Source organism: Pithys albifrons, chromosome 2, assembly GCF_047495875.1.
Source record: "Pithys albifrons albifrons isolate INPA30051 chromosome 2, PitAlb_v1, whole genome shotgun sequence".
In the NCBI taxonomy this organism is placed as follows: domain Eukaryota; kingdom Metazoa; phylum Chordata; class Aves; order Passeriformes; family Thamnophilidae; genus Pithys; species Pithys albifrons.
This window is the reverse complement of record NC_092459.1, coordinates 34490134-34508846: the sequence shown is the minus strand read 5'-3', so window position 1 is coordinate 34508846 and position 18713 is coordinate 34490134. Positions and strand designations below refer to the sequence as shown.

Sequence of the window (18713 nt, the reverse complement as noted above, 5' to 3'; positions counted from 1 at the left end):
GTGTGGAGCGTGCAAGCGCGACGTGCTCAGAGCTGGAATTCTGAAGTGTGCAGCAAGGCTCCCCAGTGCTGACAGCGCCATGCGGGCAGACCCACGTTCCACTGTGGCCGGCAGGAGAAAGTTAAATCGCCAGCGCAGGGACCGGCAAGGGTGGCTGCGGGGAGCGGCCCCTCTGGCCGGGGCGTGCTGGGGGGATCCCGGGGGCGTGGCGGCCCCGGCCCATCCTGGTGCCAGCGCCGACCCCCGCCCGCAGCCCCGTCCGGCGCCGCCGCTCCGCGCGCCGACTCAAGGAAACTCCAGTTCCCTCTGGAAAAACTCCCTCTGCCCGGCGGCTGTGGCGTGGCGGGCAGCCCGCCCCGGGGCTGCTGCTGAGCGCGGGGTGCCCCTTGGGCAGGGGGGAGGCTCCTCCCGACCCTGGTGCGGGGACGTCGAGCGCAGCCGGCGCCGCGCTGGCCGGCAGCCACACAAAGCGTGGCTCTCCCTCCCCTCCCTTTGTCTGCGTGGCTTTGTCTCTTCCGTCCGTCCGTCCCCCCCCCTCGCGGGCCGGGACTCCCCCCCCGCCTCCAGGGGCTCCCCGCCCTGCCCCGCTCCCGCTTTGTGCCACCTGCGCGCCGTGGGAACGGCCGCTCGCCCAATCCCGCTCCGCCCGCGGCCGCTCTGCCGGCGCCGCGCCCGCGCAGGTGCACGCGGCGGGGAGCGCGCCCTGTGCGCGCGGGGCTCGTCCCGCCGCCGCCGCTACTGGGAGAGCGGGACGCGGGGAGCGCGAGCGCGCGCGGGGGAGGGCACGGAGGGGCGGGCGCGCGCGCGCGCGCGGGCGGGCGGGGCTCGGCGGCGCAACCCTTGCGGAGCTGCCTGGGAGACCCCGGGGTTTGGGGCTGCGCCAGCGCGCGCGGCGGCGCCTCCTCCTGCTGCCTGCGCTCGCTCTCCCCCCGCGCCGCTCCCGCCCGCCCTCCGCCCGCCCCCCCCGGAGTGGAAGGGGCCGGGGCTGGTGCCAGCAGCAGCAGCAGCAGCGGCGTGAGCGCTCGAGCGGCCGCCATTTTACGCCAGTTCCAGCAGCAGCACTGCCCGGACACACCGCCGCGGGAGCGCGGAACGGGGGCAGCGCCTCAGCACGCCGAGCCGCGACCCGCGCCCCGAGAGACGCTTCGCACACGGCGGTTCAGCCCCGCGGACACACACAGGTCAGCGCGGAGGAGCGAGCGGGGTGGGAGCGGGCCGGGTGGCAGAGCGGGCTGAGGCGGCGCGGGGCGGGAGGAGCACGCCGGGGCCCTGCCGCGCTGTGGGGCCGCGGCGCTGCGCGATGGGCGGAGGAGCTGCGGGTGCTGCCATCGTGGCCACCGCTGTCGGTCGGTCGGGCGGGCCGGTGCGCGGCCCCGGCGAGGAGGCGGCAGCCGGGGGCACCACCCGAGCCCGGCCGGGCCGGCGCCGAGCGCGTGGTTGCCGCCTCATTGTCCCGCTGGCCCCGCCGCTCCATTCATTGCCCGTGAGGGGCCGGGGGGAGCCGCGGCCTCGGGGCCCGGCGTGTGCGCGGGGAGCGGGGCCGCCCGGGTTCGTTGTGGCTCCGGTCACGTCGGGAGGCGGTGGGCGACGGGCAGCGGCGTTTCCTGGCCGGGAAACGGGGCCCTGCATTGTTCCGGGCAGGAGCGCGGCCGGGGGGCGGCGGCGGGGCCGGTAGGCACCGCGAGCTCCCGGCCGGGTGGTGAAATCGGGCCCGGGGTGTTGCAACCCGCTCTCCGGGGGGAATAGGGTGAGAGGTGGGGAATGGCCGGGGCTCGGGGCGGGGGGGAGCCGCTCCTCCCGCGGGAGTTTGGCGGGGAGGGGGGGAAGTCGGTCACTGGAGGAAGTTGTAGGACATCTGAACGCGCGGAGCACGTGTTTCCATCGGGCTCATGGCCGCCGCCGCCGTGGGTGGGTGCGGGCTGGGAAGAGCGCTTTGTTCCTCTCGGTTGCCCGGCCGGCACCAGAGTGGAGGCGGGAAGGGATCCCGGCCGCGCCCGGGGCCTGGAGAGGCGGCGTGTGCCGAGGGCCAGCGAGTTTGCAGCGGGAGGTGGAGGCGGCAGCGGGTGTCAGTGACGGTATCGCGGTGCATGTGGCAGGTTTGCCTGTCCTTCCACCCCCGCTGTTGGCTTTTTGCTCCGTTTCTAACTTGTTCAGAGCCTCTTAGGGAGTGTGTTAGAGACACAGAGAGAGGGAGGTGAGTCAGAGTGTCTGGCTGGGTTGTGTAAAACCTGCAGTGAAAGCTACCCCACCCCCGCTAGACAGTGGTGTTAGGGCTTTCCTTTGTGTTAGTGCTTCTTTTGAGGAATTTCATGCGTCTTGCAAAACTGAAAAAAGCATCAGGGGAGTGATCTACGATTTTTTGGTGGGTTTTTTTGTTATTTTCAAAGAAGAGGGCAGTCTGTTGCATGTATTGTCCCTTGAATTGTTCTGCCTAAAGATATATTTAGCTTAATTTTGATGCTTATTGCATTTGAACAGATATCTGGAAACATGGCTACTGAGCATGTTAATGGGAATGGTACTGAAGAGCCCATGGACACTTCTGCTGCAGTTACCCATTCTGAGCATTTCCAGACATTGCTTGATGCTGGTTTACCACAGAAAGTTGCTGAAAAACTAGATGAAATTTACGTTGCAGGTAAGATGTAAGACTTACAAAAGCACACGTACAACATTTTATTGGATTCTGCTGTCTTTGGGCCAAAATAGCAACTTTTTGTGGTTTCCAAAAGGATGGGAACTGCAGTTTTGCCAAAATCTGTGGATGTTTTACTTTCAGTGCTTTATAATTTGTTGTAGTATTTTTCAGAGGAAAGTCTTGAGCCAGGCTACTTGGGATCGGGGTGGGAAGCAGTGTGCAGATGCCCAGAGCAACGGCTGGAATAGGCAACAGATGATTTTTAGGAGGAGTAGGTGATGTGGTACAGTAGTTGTAGGTAACTGTAAGCAACTACAGCCTTAGTATGCATCTTCTTATCTAAACAATACTTCATGACAGGCTGTTTGGGCTCATGGATGGAAAGGTTATTGTGTCGGTTTTCTCAGGTGTGGCAATAGGTAACATTTTTTAAGCTTGATTTTTGGATCATGGTGGTAATTTTTAGTGCCGCAGTTTATTTGACTTTATAATCTTCTCAAAACTTTCCAAAGTGTCATTATTAGACAGGCTAAGTCAGTCTTTGATAGGCTTTGATAGATTCTTCTAAATTCATCTTCAGGATATTGAAATTAAACTTGGCCTATCAAACATTTGGGTTTCACAAAACCCAAATGAATACATAAATGCAGTAACTTTTACTCTGAATCTTAACTTTTATGTTTTTAATGAATAAAAGGTTAAATACACTTAAATGTTCAACTTCAGGAGAACCAAGTGGTTTGTTGGGTATAGTAACTTACTTTAATCAGTGATTGCTTTAGAGATCACTGAAACGTGTTAGATGTGTTAAATGTGGTTTTACAAAGGTTACTGCCTAAATATACTTAGTAATTTTTTTCTTTTTCTAGGGCTAGTTGCACATAGTGATCTAGATGAAAGAGCTATCGAAGCTTTAAAGGAATTCAATGAAGAAGGTGCACTGGCAGTGCTTCAACAGTTTAAAGACAGTGATCTCTCACATGTTCAGGTAATGTTAAGCAATTTAAAATATAATTGTTAAGGGATAAACTACTGGTTTACTGGCAAGAGATTTGTCTAAATCTCTTCAGTGATCCATGCTTGAGTGAAATGGACACTTTACTAGTTCAAGGTAAAATGAGATTCAAGCTTGTCACGTTTTCAGAACTGAAGATTGTGTCTTTTGCAGAACAAAAGTGCCTTTTTATGTGGAGTTATGAAGACATACAGGCAGAGGGAAAAACAGGGGACCAAGGTGGCAGATTCTAGCAAAGGACCAGATGAGGCAAAAATTAAGGTATGTAGCTAAAAGTAAGTTAGGAGTTCTACCTGTTTTTTATTTCCAAAGCTGTTGTGACGGATACCTCAATTGTTTTGTAACTGCACTTTCTTAAAAAGGCTATTATAGATTATGTGTCATTATTGAAAACTGTCACTTGTATTTTTGTCTTGCGTTTTTCCTCTTCAAGTGGAAATTTAATACATTATTTATGCCTGGAACTGAATGTATATAAAAGAGAAAAGATTTCAGTCTTTTGTTGTTGAGACAGTTGCACTGTTTCTCAATTAAAAGTTTGTGGAAACCTGTCAGCATGGTTATTCTAGTTCAGAATGCATAAATTCAGCTACTGCTGCTTGGGTTTTTATGTGTTGGTTGTTTTCTATCTCCCTTTCAGTTCAGATATAAGGCAACTTCCCAACAGGGAGGATATACCACTTGTCTGAAAAAACAGATTGTAATGGATTTAGGATTTAGCCCACTTCTTATCACGTAATCACTGTGCTCCTAAATGCTACTCCAAACTGTCTTAATAAGGGATAAATTATTTCTTGGACCATGTCTGCTGCTAGCAAGAGGCTCCTGTCTCAAGAATTAATCATGTAATAATTTAGTTTAAAATTCTGTTATTAGCAACTATACCAAAGGTTAAGGGAAGAAAAACCATGTAAGCATGATTAGGTGATGTTATAAAACCCCCAGACAATCTTTCTTCTAACATTTCATGTGTAATATGTAAAGTGAGCATGTTATATTACAAATAACTATGTACTTTGTAAAATTAGAAAATCCTTTTTTCTCCTGGCTTTGAGGCTGGGGTGCCATTAATTGTAAATTCAGAAAAATTGGTGCAGTTTTTGCCACTATCACATAAAACAGGAATATCATGAGGACTTTGTTAATAACTTGAAATAGCATAGCTTTTACTGCTGATGGCTATAGCATTTAAAATAACTGCAGTTTTGCAGTTGTGAAATTGCTAACTCTTGACTATAATTGGGCTAATTTAATATGCAGTTTCTTTGTGTGTAGAGTTGATTTGTCTTTGTACAAAATTATTAAGAGAGCCTTGTTTTCACAGGAGTTTCTCATAGGTTTGCATGCTGGATTTCATCTAACATTTTAAATGCTAGTATATCTGTAGCTGTATGTAGTGATTCTAGTGAGGGTTAGTTGTCCTGGGATGCTGTACTTGTCCACAAGGAATTTAGAGGGGTTAGGATAGGAGAAAGGAAGTGGTACTACCACATCAGTGGTTGTGTACCTGAAGCAGTGTCTGTACTGTGTTCCAGGGGAGTAAGCACTTAAACATGTGTTCTTTAACTTCACACTTACGAGTAATCTCATTAAGTGAAGGAACTCTTGTGCATAAATGTGTGCAGGATTGGACATGCCAAAACAAGAAGTGGCTCAGACTAAGATCTTCCTAATTAAAGGGAAGCTCCCTATTGTATTACTTTTTTTGGGGGGTGGCTTTTTTGTGTGTGGAGGGGTTGGGTTTTTTTGTTTGTTTGTGTTTTACGATTTTTGTATAAAATTGAAGGAATTGGGAAAATTGTATGTGAATCCCTAATTTTCTAGCAGTGTTTCTTTACCTAATAGTTCTGTTAATTGTTTTGCAAGTTTCATGTTGAAGAACTAGCAGTAGATCTGTTTGCCTGTAGGAGCATCAAAGCAGTACAGTTTAAAAGGAATTATAAGCATGTCTGTGAATTAAATGCAGCTGAACTTGCTCAGTTTGTATTCAATTTTAAAGTTTTAAGTTTCTTCCTTGAAGGCGCTGTTGGAGAGAACCGGCTACACTCTTGATGTGACTACTGGACAGAGAAAGTATGGTGGGCCTCCTCCAGAGTCTATATATTCAGGACAACAACCTTCTGTTGGGACAGAGGTAAGAAGATGTTTATGCAGATGTACTTTTACCCATTGGAAATACTGTTTTATAAACAGTGGTCTGTATGTCTGTTGTAGATATTTGTGGGCAAGATTCCAAGAGACTTGTTTGAAGATGAACTTGTTCCATTATTTGAGAAAGCTGGGCCTATATGGGATCTCCGCCTAATGATGGATCCACTAACTGGTCTAAATAGAGGATATGCTTTTGTCACTTTCTGTACTAAAGAGGCAGCTCAGGAAGCTGTTAAACTGGTAAGTTTCCTTGGGATTTTTTTCTTTTTTTTTCTTAAGAACACTGGCTTAGAACCAGTTGTCTTGTTCCTAATGCCTAAGGTGAAACTGTCATTATTAGGTCACTTAATAAATGTCTGCTAAGTGCCCTTAAATGTATTTTCACGTTGCATATACATTTTTGCTGAATGCATCTGCTGTTTTGTCTTGTTAGATGAGCCTTTATTATTAACCAGAGTTGTATTAGCAGTAGTGACTTCTGAGTGAGTTTTGGAGGGCAGTGGTGTTGGGGTTGCTGTGGTACAGGGGCCCAGCTGGTCAGGGTGCCTGTGACTCCTGATGTGCTTGAGCACCAGCAGGGGGCCCGTGCTGGAAAAGTGCTGTAAAGTCACTGAATTTCATAAGATCCATCAGATGGGAAAAAGTGTCTAGAGCGTTGAAGGTCTGTTTTGTTTGCTGCAACCGACTGGAAAAACTCATAAATCCTGCCAAGTTAGAAAGCATTTCCTCTGTTTTACACAGAGGTATGAAATAGTTTGATGTAGGATACTCCTAGTAAGTTTTTCAGGTTTTATGCATGAAGTACCCATCACTGAAAAAGAGGATGAGGAGAAACGCTACTCTGATCCTCACAGTGCGGCTTTATTTTCCTGGTTATGTTACATTGGAATTATTTGAGCTATTTACCCACATTGATAGGGCCAAGATCAGTGTGTGATACGACTCTCAAGAGTGCTAACCGTGGTCATTCTGAAGTGTACTCTCATACTCTGTTGCTATAGTAAGGTTAACATACATTATTTTGTAATTAGGTATATCTTAAACTGAGGTACCTAGTGATGTATTAATATGTCAGTTGGTGGAGACAGATCAAGCTGAAAATGGGAGTATGTTTTAAGAAAGTATATACATGTCTACAAAAGTGCAAGTACAAAAATAATCTGGTATATACTGTTAAGCTTTTAAAATAAGAACAGTTAGTTGTTACAGTCAGATACACTGGTAATAACCATGTAAGCTCTCAGAGTCACTTAGTAAATGAACAAAACAGAACTTTTCTTCACATAGCTGAATTTTGCTTAAAAGACCGCACGTCGTTCAAGTCATGTTTCCCTAAAAGTAACATCAGATTCTAGGTTCAGTTTTCCACTAAATTATACAAGGGAAGGAGGTACTTGGTATCCCTCCCTTTATGTTTAATCTTTGATATGCAGGTAGAAAGGGTGTTGTGTTCTGTTTTTCAGTTAAATAGCCGCTGAAGGTAATAGCTGGCAAGTGTTGCAATTGATGGGCCAGTCTTTCAGCCTTTATGCTAAACTCTTTGAAAGCAGGGTTGGTTTTAAATCAGATCCTGTGAAATTAGTTGGGTTTTTTTGATGGTTTCAGGAATAGTTGACTGGCTGGTTTGGTGTAGTATAAGTTTCCTAAGTTGTCTAGAAGTGATTTGCAGGAGTATTAGCACATTGTGGCTGTTGAGCTCAGCTGGACATTGTGGGTCCCTCACTTGTGTCAGTTACACATGCAATTGGGAGAGACTGCTGAAAGGCTGCTTAGAAATGCTGAACCCTTGGTTCTAGTCATTTCATAATCTTACTATTTTAACAGATGTTCTTTTTGATACTCTCTGTAATCTTCCAGTGTATGTACAACTTACTTCCCAGCCTTCTGGACTCTGGGATAAGGGTTCTGTTATTTTCCATCTTCTTCCCAGAGGCATTTTTTTTTCAAGGCTCTGTGAAATATAGAAAAAATGAGACTAAAAATCTCTGCATTGCCTGTAGGCTTTTGAGTAATAAGAGACTGCTATGTTTTTGTCAATACCCAAACTGCAGTGGAGAATAAACTGACTTGTCTTCAGGCTCTTGGAGCTGGTGTAACATATTTCACATGCACTTCATATTGGTGTGGCTGTTGTATGTATCATCCACAGTCTTTATGACAACTTAATGTAAAACAGAACTTAAATTTTTGGATACACATAATGTTTACTTACTGTATTCATTAACCAGAAGAAATCTTGAAGTTTAATAGGTTGAAGCTTTGATTTTCTTTATGCATTTTTAACCCATCTAAAAGGTAATTTCTGTTCATACCTGTAAATCTTCTCAATATCTCAATATGACTCCATTTTTGTCTCAAGCACAGTCAGAACTGTTGTGAACACCATGTAGGGAATTCTCCTCTTTTTATGTCCATTACTTAATTCAGTGTGGTTAACCCTTAGTGATTAAGTAGAAATGGCACTTTAAATGTTCACACAAGCAGTCACCATCAGAGTAGGGGGGGATCTTGGGGTGTTTTGAATCTCAGTAATTTTTTTTCCCTGTTTAACATATTTGCTTTATACTGTTTAAGAATCACAGCTCCAGTTGTGTTCTTTTGCACACACATTCAATTCTCCCTCCTATTTCATAAGAAGTCATTAGATAGAAGTTTTTCAAAAGATTTCTTCGTGAATGAGGTTACAGTAGAGATGTACAAGATTGCTTTGTTGAGGTGAAGCTTGTAGGAAAACACACTGCAAACTAGAGTAGCATTCAGTGTATTTTTGACTAAGCAGGTGTAAGCCTGATCAAAGTGGGGCTACAGGTGAGTTATGCAAATGTGCCATTTAAATAGTCTGCCACTTATGCATAGCAGTGCAGCTTGTCTTTTGCTCCTGAAAATAGAATTGGTGGTGTAAGTTTAAATGGATAAAGTAAGAAGACAGACCTTATACACACTTTGATGTGTTTGTACGTTCTTAGAGAAGTAAAAACTGCCATATTGTCCAGAGGGTAACAATATCTGTTACTGACTTCGGACATTGGTTGAGCAGTGACAAGAGGGGGAGGCAGTGTGCTGACATAGCTAATTTGGTGGCCTGACTGTTCTGGCACTTTACCCAGATCATGATCCTGGGGCTGTTTAATCTAAGTTTGTGGATAGTATGCAAACTGTTTACCTAAAAATCACCAATTGATATTCAAGAGCACCTAGTTGGAGACTATTTCCTTTGTGTTAAGAGAAACATGCAAAGTAAAGTAGTAGTAAATGCATGAAAAAAACTACTAGAAACTACTGTCAGTGAAATTGCAGCATGGTAGGATATATTACTTTTACTTTGTTGGCACGAGTTGTTTGAGAGAGACTTTTTGCTATGTGTAGCCAAACTTTGGTTTTAGACTTCAGCAGAAACTACTGAATAGTGTCTTCTATTATCCATATAGAATAGAATATTTCATGTGGAAGGGACCTGCAGGGATCATCTAGTCCAACTGCTTGACCACCCCATGGCTGACCAAAAGTGTTTCTATCATGATCATCATCGCAGGCATTGTTCAAATGCCTCTCCTAAAACACCAACTGACAGCTTTGGGACATTGACCACCTGGCTATGAAGCCTGTTCTGGTGTTTGAACACCCTCTCAGTAAAAAAAGTTTTCTAACGTAAAGAAATGTTTCCCAATGTACACTTCAATTAATGAAGGATTAGTTTCACAGACTAATAACTGTCTGTTTTTTCAAAGGATTTTTTGTAAGTTACTGTAATCTGTCTCTTCATTAACATGTACAAGTCTGTTTATTAGCAGTGGTAATACATATACAGACTTCCTATGCAGCTATTTTTCCTGCTTTAAAATCAGCTGTTCCTTTGCCACATGGGCAACAGATAAAAGTTAGAAGGATTTTGCTGTGTCCTGTGTTTTGAGACATAATTGTGAAGATGTCACTCCAGACCCTCTCACATGGACAATTCTCCTTTTAGCTCAGTTTTTGTGCAGTTGTCTAGTTTAGAAAATTTTCAGTAATGTAGATATTGTTTGCACAAGACAAATATAAATAAACTGCTTCACCCAACTTTTATTGCACAAAAAGCATGTGGGAGGTGCAGGATCACTTGCTTATGCAGGGAGATTGACCACCAAATACAAAATGACTCATAGAATAAATAGCTAGATCAAATTTTAAAATACTGTCCTGCTGCTTGTCAATATGATGTTGACCACAAAATACATTTTGTTAGCTAAAGAACTGTCCAAGTCAGAGCTTCCAGGTGGAAGGGGGTTGATGTACCACCAGTTGACCTTTCTGCTACTTACTTGGATGATGCATGTCTATGTCTGCATCCTCAGTGAAAGGCACTTTTTGTCAACAGATGTTTACAGGAATACTTTTTTTTTATTCCTTAAAACTGCTGACTTGTTCAGGGTATCTTCTAAATCTGTTACAGGAGAAGTATTTGAACAGAAGTTGTAGTATTTCAAGTCAGTAAAGGGTTGTTCTTGCTTTGTGCATCCTGACATGTGTAATCTGTATGCTCTGAAGAGTATTTGCCAGTTGCTCTGGCACATTTTTTGGACAAGGCCTGATCACAGCTCTCTTTCCTGTCTTAATATGGAACTTTAGAAGGGAATCCGTCTGTAATTGTAACACGCCTTGTTTTACACATAAACCAAGAATTCATAGATGAAGTCCAGAGAGGAACTTGCCTTTTTTTTCTGCACTCATGACTTAGACATAAGATTTACCTTTCATGGTTCTGCATGAAAAAGTCCCTAAAGAAACAATATTAAGAGACTTGAACAAGAAGAGAAGAAAAACTGTTGGCTGAAATTATGGCAAAATCTTAGAAAACATGGATATACTTCAGAATAGTTGAATATGCATTGTAAGAATGTGTTAAGCTGCAGAAATTTAATGTATTGCACAATGTTGAGTTTTCAAAAGTTAAATATTTGGTATGCTGCTGTTGAAGTGGAACAAAAATTATCTGTAACTGATGATTGTCCACTTATTTTTTCTTGCAGTACAACAACCACGAAATTCGTTCTGGAAAACACATTGGTGTGTGCATCTCTGTTGCCAATAATAGGCTTTTTGTTGGCTCCATTCCTAAAAGTAAAACCAAGGAGCAAATTGTTGAAGAATTCAGCAAAGTAACAGGTAAGTCAGTAACTATGTTTTGTAGAGATGGAATGATGTCAGTTGTGATCAGTGAGGAGTTGTCTTCAGCATCTTTTGGCTTACAGTTGAATGATGGTGAATCCAAACCCAAGACTGCTCAGCATTTGTCTTGCCTTTTAAGTGTGGGGTTTTTTTCCTTTTTGTTAAACTGTGCTGAGGGCTGAAATATTTGTGATTACACCAAATGTGTGCCTGCAAGTTTTACCTAAAATGTAAGTGTATAATGTTTAAAAAAACATTCAAAGAAATTTGAATTCAAAGTTTAATAATTTCAATGCCTAATGGATGTTTTAAAACTTCTCAAGGCAAAACTGTCGTGAGTTGAAAAGTGTAACTAGTCCTTGTTTTACTGATTTGGTAAGGATCTCTTTTTGATAATGGCAGATGAACTGGCAAAGGTAATGTTTGATAACTTTCTCTGTTACTGAATTATATACTTCAGGTTCCTTAGGGCAGTTGACTTTTTAGGTATAAATCCTTGCAAATTTTGTCTCTTGTTTAGACATGCATGGAAAAAACACGCTGTTAAATGGTGTGACTTAGGGGTTTAAGAGGAGAATTGACAAAGCCCAACTTTTGGCTGCCACTCTTCTCCACTCAGTTAGAGGAACGATATTCTTCCATGGCTACTGAGCTTTCTTCACTTGATAAAAATAGAACCTAAGTCTAATAACTCTCTTTGAAAAGTTTAGTGTGTTCCTGCTTTTCTGGAACCACTTGTCAGATGCACAATTGCCAGAAAGATAATGCCCACTTTATAATGTAAATTCATTTGTTAAAGGCATAACAAATATTTTGTTTAATTTCAGAGGGTCTTACAGATGTCATATTGTATCACCAGCCTGATGACAAGAAAAAGAACCGGGGTTTCTGTTTCCTTGAATATGAAGATCACAAAACTGCTGCTCAGGCCAGACGTAGGTTAATGAGCGGCAAAGTGAAAGTCTGGGGAAATGTTGTTACAGTGGAATGGGCTGACCCTATAGAAGATCCAGATCCTGAAGTCATGGCAAAGGTAATAAAGCTGTAAGGGGACCATAGTAGGTTTGAAGTGCTGTGTTCCAGATGAGATACTTCCTGACATTAGTCTAAGATCAAATAACATCTTTCAGCCTTCTTGACAGAGGTGTTAGTGAGATGATAAAAATAAGAATATACTTTAGAAATTACGTGAAATTAAAAACTCTTTATGGCCTTATACTATTTTGTGCTCCCAAGGCTGAATAGTGAACGTAATTGTTGCCAAAATGACACACGCAGGGTGATGTATTAAATTTCTTAGCTGGAAGTGATGGTGGTGACTCCCAAGGGTTAAAGTGGTTTGGTAGTTTAGTAAATGGAGGGACAGAAATCTAGATATGATCACAGAACAAGACCTAACTCTTTTTAAACCTGGATCTGTATCACTTCAGTGTTAGAACATGTCAGTGTTCAAATGTGCACAGATGCATTTGCAATGTTGCCATTAGTAGTTATTTCTCAGAAGTTAGGCAATTAAATCTGTTTTTGGAACTCTGTAGTTAATTTGAAGGAGTTAATTCCTCAAAATGCTTAGACTAGCAATATTTTGGATTTTGAATATTTAGGTGAAACTGAAGTCTGGACTGTTAACATTTTGAAGTTAGTTGTAGCAGTTGTTTTATATATGTGTGATATTTTGTCAGAAACAAATTACCTGAATTTTTTTTTCCCATCAGATATTGCCCAACCCTGTCTTTTTCAGTTGTGTTGTGTAGCTGAGTTGTTTAATGGAAACTCCTAGCTAGCCCATATCCTTATCTCTTTCTCTTTGCTTGCTTTTCGTCTGTGCTTTTACTCTCATCTGAGACACGTCACTTGCTGGAGTCCTACTTTGATGGACCTAGTAAGATAGCTTGGCTGGGATCTCCTCTTTGGTGAGCCATAAGGGAAAAGGGTTGGGGAGGGGGCTCATTTTAGGAAAAAAGCTGCTTTTGTAATACAGATATTACAGAAGCTTTTGGACTATCCTGTCTGCAGACTTTATTTTTCTTGCCCAGCGTCATAGACTATCAGCAGCAGGGGAAGAGTCTTGCAGGTAAAATTTGTAGAAAGTGGCACTTCTAAATAAGGCAGCTTATATGTTGAGTTTCTTGGCTCAAAAGAGAAGAGACCTAATCCACCAAACTGTTTAAATAAATGAGCAGAAACTTCTGCTGACATAACTGAATAGATGAGCAGGAAGTGATAGGGAACATATTTTCTAAATAAGTTTGCAGATGAGGGAGTGAAAGGCTAAAGATATTAAAGCTTGATTCTGGTTTGCCCCATTTACTTCACAGTTTTTGAATGTATTAGTGTCTTGAATTGTTTTGTATTTGAAATGGGACATGAAGAGGGAAGAAACATGGAAATGAAGGGAAGAAATATGGAAAGTGTAGAGAAAATCAACGTTTATACTTCTTCCAGTGTCTTATGGTGAAGATAGGGCATGGTGCTTGGGTTGAAGATGTATGGAAAAGGGAGACTGTATGAATGAGAATACCGAAAAAGTAGAGAGCATTTGACTTGTATCTGAAGGCAGAAGCTGAGATGAGCATTGGTGTCTGACCTTCCTCAGTGCCTCTGTCCCTGAGTTTATTCTTGTGACAAGGAAAGTCTCTACTCTCAGGCTTTCTTGTCCACCTGCCGTACATTTGGAGGAACTGACCACATCTGGCACTTCTCTAAGTGTTAGGTTTACTTTCTCTTGTTTATTAGTGCCTTTCTCCTGAGGAGCTGCTGCTGCAGTCAGTGGGATGTGAGCTGCAAGTTGGCTGTCATTGCTTATGACTACTGCTAGTCTGGAGCAAAGGGAAAGCTATTGACCCATGTCATCTTGCACATCGGTGTGGTAGAAGGCTCTGAAGGCAACTGTGACTTGAAAAAAGTAGGGGCTTTTTATAAGAATAATCATCTGGTCAACAGTTTTCTTGTCAAGACTGCGAGTCCATAAGAGCAAACTCTGAGCAAGACAGATGAACCTTTGAACAGCATTCTGAATTTCACAGAAGCAGCATGTAATTTCATCAATATGTGAACATTACTAACTTAAATTTCTGAAATGTTTGCTTGAGTTTTTTTTCCTTTGTCCCCCAGACTTTTGATAAAATGTTGTAGAGAGTACTGTATAGATGTATATTTAAAATTTATCTAAAATGTTACCTTAACTATGAAGGAGCTTGAGCATGATGAGGGATGGAGCTGGATTCTGAAGTTAGACTTAGGTGCTGTAGGAGATTAGTACTTGTACTGACAGATCAGAGTATAATTGGTCAAGGTATTGGCTTCTGGTCCAAAGTGAACTTTTTTCCAACTTTAGTGGCTGTGTTGATACCATAATCTCTCCTAAGTGTCATTTTGTTGCCTCTTATCCCTGTAGTCTAGATAAATTTATTAATGTTTTACTTGATTTCTGTAGCATGGCTGAGGCTACAGAGGACATTCCGGAGTGGCAGGTTAAGCAGCTAAATAAAGTCTTAGGCTTGTGGCTGCCTGGCAGATTACAGGACAGGAGGCAGGACTAGTAACCCTTGGAGAATGTGGCCTGAAGTGTTTATGCTGTTAGGTAAGAGGAGGCAAAGGAGCAGATCTCAGAAGTTTTGGGGGTAGTCTAATCTGAAGCAGTTTTAAATGTGAGTTCTGCCATTACAACAAAATGCTGGTGCTGGTCGTGTTGCTTGTTAGATGAATATATGGATTATTGGTATCTGTGAGGCTGAATGAAGGGGACTTCTTTTTTGGTGTGTGTGTCTTCCTTCCCTCCTTTAGCTAGCAGTAAAAATGGGTTTGTTCATCTTCTCTCAACTGTGCTTTAAGATGCCTTAGAGCTTTGATACCATATTTGACTTGTTCAGCTATACTTCTAATCAGTAATATGACCAAAGGTATTAAAAAATTTCAACTGTTAGAGATTGATGGATTTGTCTACATAGAGAAAATTTAAATTAGTTGTTTTTTTGTTTCTTTTAAAAACATGGTGTTAGTGCATCTTTTAAGTAAGAAGTGATTTATCTGTGAAGTTTTTGATTGTCTGATATTATATCAGTCATTATGGATTTATTAGTGAAAGGTAGTTAGGGTTCCTCACAAGATTCTAGTTTTCATTCTTGGCTAAACAAGAAGGATAAGGAACATTTGTTAAAAGTTACTGGGTTTTAAAACCATTGATTATATCACAAAACTTACTGTGATTAATTTCAATGGAATAAGGTTAAAGGAGCAATTAGGGTATTTTACTAAAAATGGTTACTACATATGGGTTACAATAAATAAAGGTTGATCTTACCATTAGGACATGTGGAAGAAGCTTAGTACATAATAGGAAGTAGCTTTCTGTGCAGAGGTGGCTGTAACTCGACCACCTCCTGAGAATCAACAAGAATAAATTGATTGCCAAAGACCAGAGTTGATACACTGGGTTATATTTCTTCCAAACTCTGCATCCCATCCTAGTTCAACCTAGTGAGTGAGACTGATTTATGGAAGGCTGTCTTGATTTTAGAACTTAATTCTTATAAAAAGGGTGTCTGGGTTTATTGAGTTCCTGTATGGGGTGGTAGTAGAGTACAGGTCTTCTTCAAAGATTGAGGCATACATTCTTTGGTCCTTTTTCACCTTGTGTTACTGTGTTGACTTTCAGAATTAGGAGCAAAAAGTCAGTGCTGCCGTGTTACAGTATTGTTTGTCATCAAACCAGTAGGAGCCAATGGAATATGGGCAGAAGTTGCAGGTCTTTGCAGCTGATTGGCCGCTGCATTGTAGGAAGGTGAGAGTGTGAACATTCCTTGGCAGTAGGTGAACTAAGTGACTGTCAGAGCATGGTGGCAGCACCTGGAAGGAACTCTTCACAAGTTGAAGAGGCTTGTAAATTATGAGAACTCACAGATGACATCATGTAAACATGGTAATGTCCAGTCAATTACTGCATGGACACAAGGATGAGTGAGTCCTTCAATATTAACGGGTCACACAAATAGGTGATTCCTGGGTTCCAGTGTGCATTGTCTGCTCTGTTAAATAAGGGTTTAGTTTAAGCCTTTGTCAGATTGCTCTGTATTTCCTTTTATCATATGCAGCTGGTGGTTGCTGAAACTCTATATTGATGATTAGTCACTGTCAGGCCATTAACAGGGCATATATCAGTAGCTGAAAGATTACCTGCCTTTCTGATTTTAGAAGCTGCATAGCACTTTGTGTAGCTTATGAGCAGTACTGAGTGCTCTAGCAGGCTGGGGGAGGGAATGGACTTCCAGAGTTATTTGGAGGTGACTGTTCCTCAAGGGAAGGGCACAGTTTGATCCCAGGGTGAATGGGCAGTGTCAACCGTGGTACCCTCTGTCTACATTCTCTCTTTTAGTAGTGGCTTCAGGTCACTGAGTGCCCCTCAGGCGGGCACAGACCTGACACAAGGTATTTGCTGTAGCTGTAGCATAGGAACCGCAAGTTAAGGAGCTTGAAAGCTGCAGGCCTGACACCTCTGACTTAGATACTGCAGTGATGATTGTTCTGCAAAAATCTGTCTAAACAGTTAAATGTTTTGATAAATTAAATGTTTTGTGTGTAACCAATCTTGGTTACGTTCTTTCAAGTTTGAAAATGTTCTGAGTTGAAGATTACTGGTGCTAGGATCCCTTTAAACATTTACACAAATTGGATTAACTTTCAGGATACTAACACTTGTGTAATCGTGTTTGATAACAGATTCAGTATTTCTGTCAGGGAATTTTGGACCTAACTCATACTGTATGACTATAAATGTATATATTCATGTCTATAAAATGCTGTACAGAAAATGTAACTATGTTTTCAATACTACCAGTAGCAGTAACTTACAAAGCTTAATTTTGTGTTTTGAAATTAGATCATACTTCTAAGTACCTTTTTTTCCTCCCCTTAGGTAAAAGTTTTGTTTGTGCGCAATCTTGCCAATACAGTAACAGAGGAGATACTAGAAAAGGCCTTCAGTCAATTTGGAAAGCTGGAGCGAGTGAAGAAGCTTAAAGACTATGCTTTCATTCATTTTGATGAACGGGATGGTGCTGTGAAGGTGAGTGAAGAGATGACTGTAGCTGTGTGTGTGTTGTAAGTAACAAATAAATACAGCATTTAGAAGCTGTGTGCTTCTTGAGGAAAAGCTTTGTCTGGAGAAATGGAGTTAGATTGTCACTGATAACTGTGTCCTCTTGAGGTGTCTCCTAGGATGATGCAGGTAATAGCTTGAAAAGTGGATCTTAGATGCAACTATCCTAAGTAATTCTGCTGATGAGTTTCTAATATAATCGTGCGTTATATTTGAAACCGAAGTGTCAGAAGTTGAATGATTCTTCTCACCAAATCATTGGTAGAATCTAAAGCAGTTTCTCTAGGCCAGGTGATAAAATCCTAGGTAATATTTTTTAATTCATTTTTTCCAGGAAACACCTTTTTTTTTTTTTTTTTTTTCCTTGAGAGATGTTGGACAAATGAGTAGTTATCATTCCTGGATTCTGCTAACCTGATTTTGATGTAATCTGTTGCTAGGAAGGGAAAGTGTAATTCCCCTCCTGCCTGTAGTGTTACCTATTTTTTATGTTCTGTGGCAGGATGCAGGATAAAAGGGAATGCAGTTTTTCTTACATGTTCATATGCCTTAAAGCAGATGCTTAGGAAGATGATGGAAAGTCTCTTCATAAGATATGTATCCTATCAAGGCTTAGCTATGTAGAGCCCCTAACAATGGTAGAATCTTTAGGATTTCTCTGCTTGAAATTAACTTCTAGCAATTACTGTGACCCATGGGAATTGTACATGGTGGGGAAGGGTAGGGGAGGATTTGGTGGTTTGCTGTTTGGCATTTTTGGTGGGGTGGGGAAGGAAAGGGCAGGGAGGTTGGGTGGTGGGTGATGGGTTTTTTATGTGGATTTGGGGAGGATTTGGTGAGGTTTGGGTTTGGGTTTTTTGTTCAGTTGTTTTTTCTTTGGGGGGGGGTGTTTTGTGTGGGTTTTTTTTTCCCCACTTGTTGGAATGACATAAAATTCTAATGTTTGGCTTATGGTTGAAAAAGTAGGTTATTTATTGCAGGTAAAATAAAGGAATAGAAGCATATACTGATCTTTAGCTCTAGTACTCTTTGTTTATTACAAAATCTTTACTTTCAGAGGACAGTCATATCACTTAATTGAAACAGCTTGCAAAGCTTAAAGTGTATTTACAGTTTTCTGTGGAAGATTTCTAAACTGAGAGCCAAGTTAAGAGGAAATGCATAACTCTGGAACCCATTATACTATGCTGTCTGATTGTTTAATTTTTTTTTTAGCTTTATATTGTTATTTTAGCTCTGGGTAACAAATTTAAAAATGCATACTCTAAAAGATAGAATAAAATTAATAGCTTCGAATATGCTTGGAAGTATATTTAAAGTCTGGTTAATTCCTTCAGGCAATGGAAGAAATGAATGGCAAGGATTTAGAGGGAGAAAACATTGAAATTGTTTTTGCTAAGCCACCAGATCAAAAAAGAAAAGAACGGAAAGCTCAGAGACAAGCGGCTAAAAATCAGATGTAAGTGTAAATGCATGCACTTATGTGTATTACTTCTGAAAGACATATAACTCCTACCAAATTAGAGCATCTGGGGTTTTTAGTAGGTATACTATAGTGTATACAGGTTTTCTGGCTTCTCTGAAAATGTTGGATTCATTTTTGTTTGCATTGTACTTAAGATCTAGTAGTGGTGTTGGAGAGAATTCAGGTACTGCCTCGCTCT

General features: G+C 42.1%; 1 protein-coding gene across 5 annotated transcripts in view; it reads left to right on the top strand.

The window, feature by feature from the left end:
* The first annotated feature begins 920 nt into the window (after positions 1-920).
* The window catches only part of SYNCRIP (synaptotagmin binding cytoplasmic RNA interacting protein), a 24855-nt gene continuing 7062 nt past the window's right edge, over positions 921-18713 (top strand). For 4 of the 5 annotated variants that reach the window (XM_071548714.1, XM_071548712.1, XM_071548711.1 and 1 more), the window contains exons 1-10: positions 1097-1181; positions 2479-2638; positions 3508-3626; positions 3807-3914; positions 5674-5787; positions 5868-6044; positions 10814-10949; positions 11780-11985; positions 16867-17016; positions 18387-18508. In XM_071548714.1, coding sequence (XP_071404815.1) covers positions 2491-2638; positions 3508-3626; positions 3807-3914; positions 5674-5787; positions 5868-6044; positions 10814-10949; positions 11780-11985; positions 16867-17016; positions 18387-18508 — 1280 coding nt within the window. In that variant the 5' untranslated portion in view covers positions 1097-1181; positions 2479-2490. Of the gene's footprint in view, positions 1182-2478; positions 2639-3507; positions 3627-3806; positions 3915-5673; positions 5788-5867; positions 6045-10813; positions 10950-11779; positions 11986-16866; positions 17017-18386; positions 18509-18713 lie in introns of all 5 variants that reach the window. The other variant, XM_071548715.1, reaches the window with a different exon arrangement.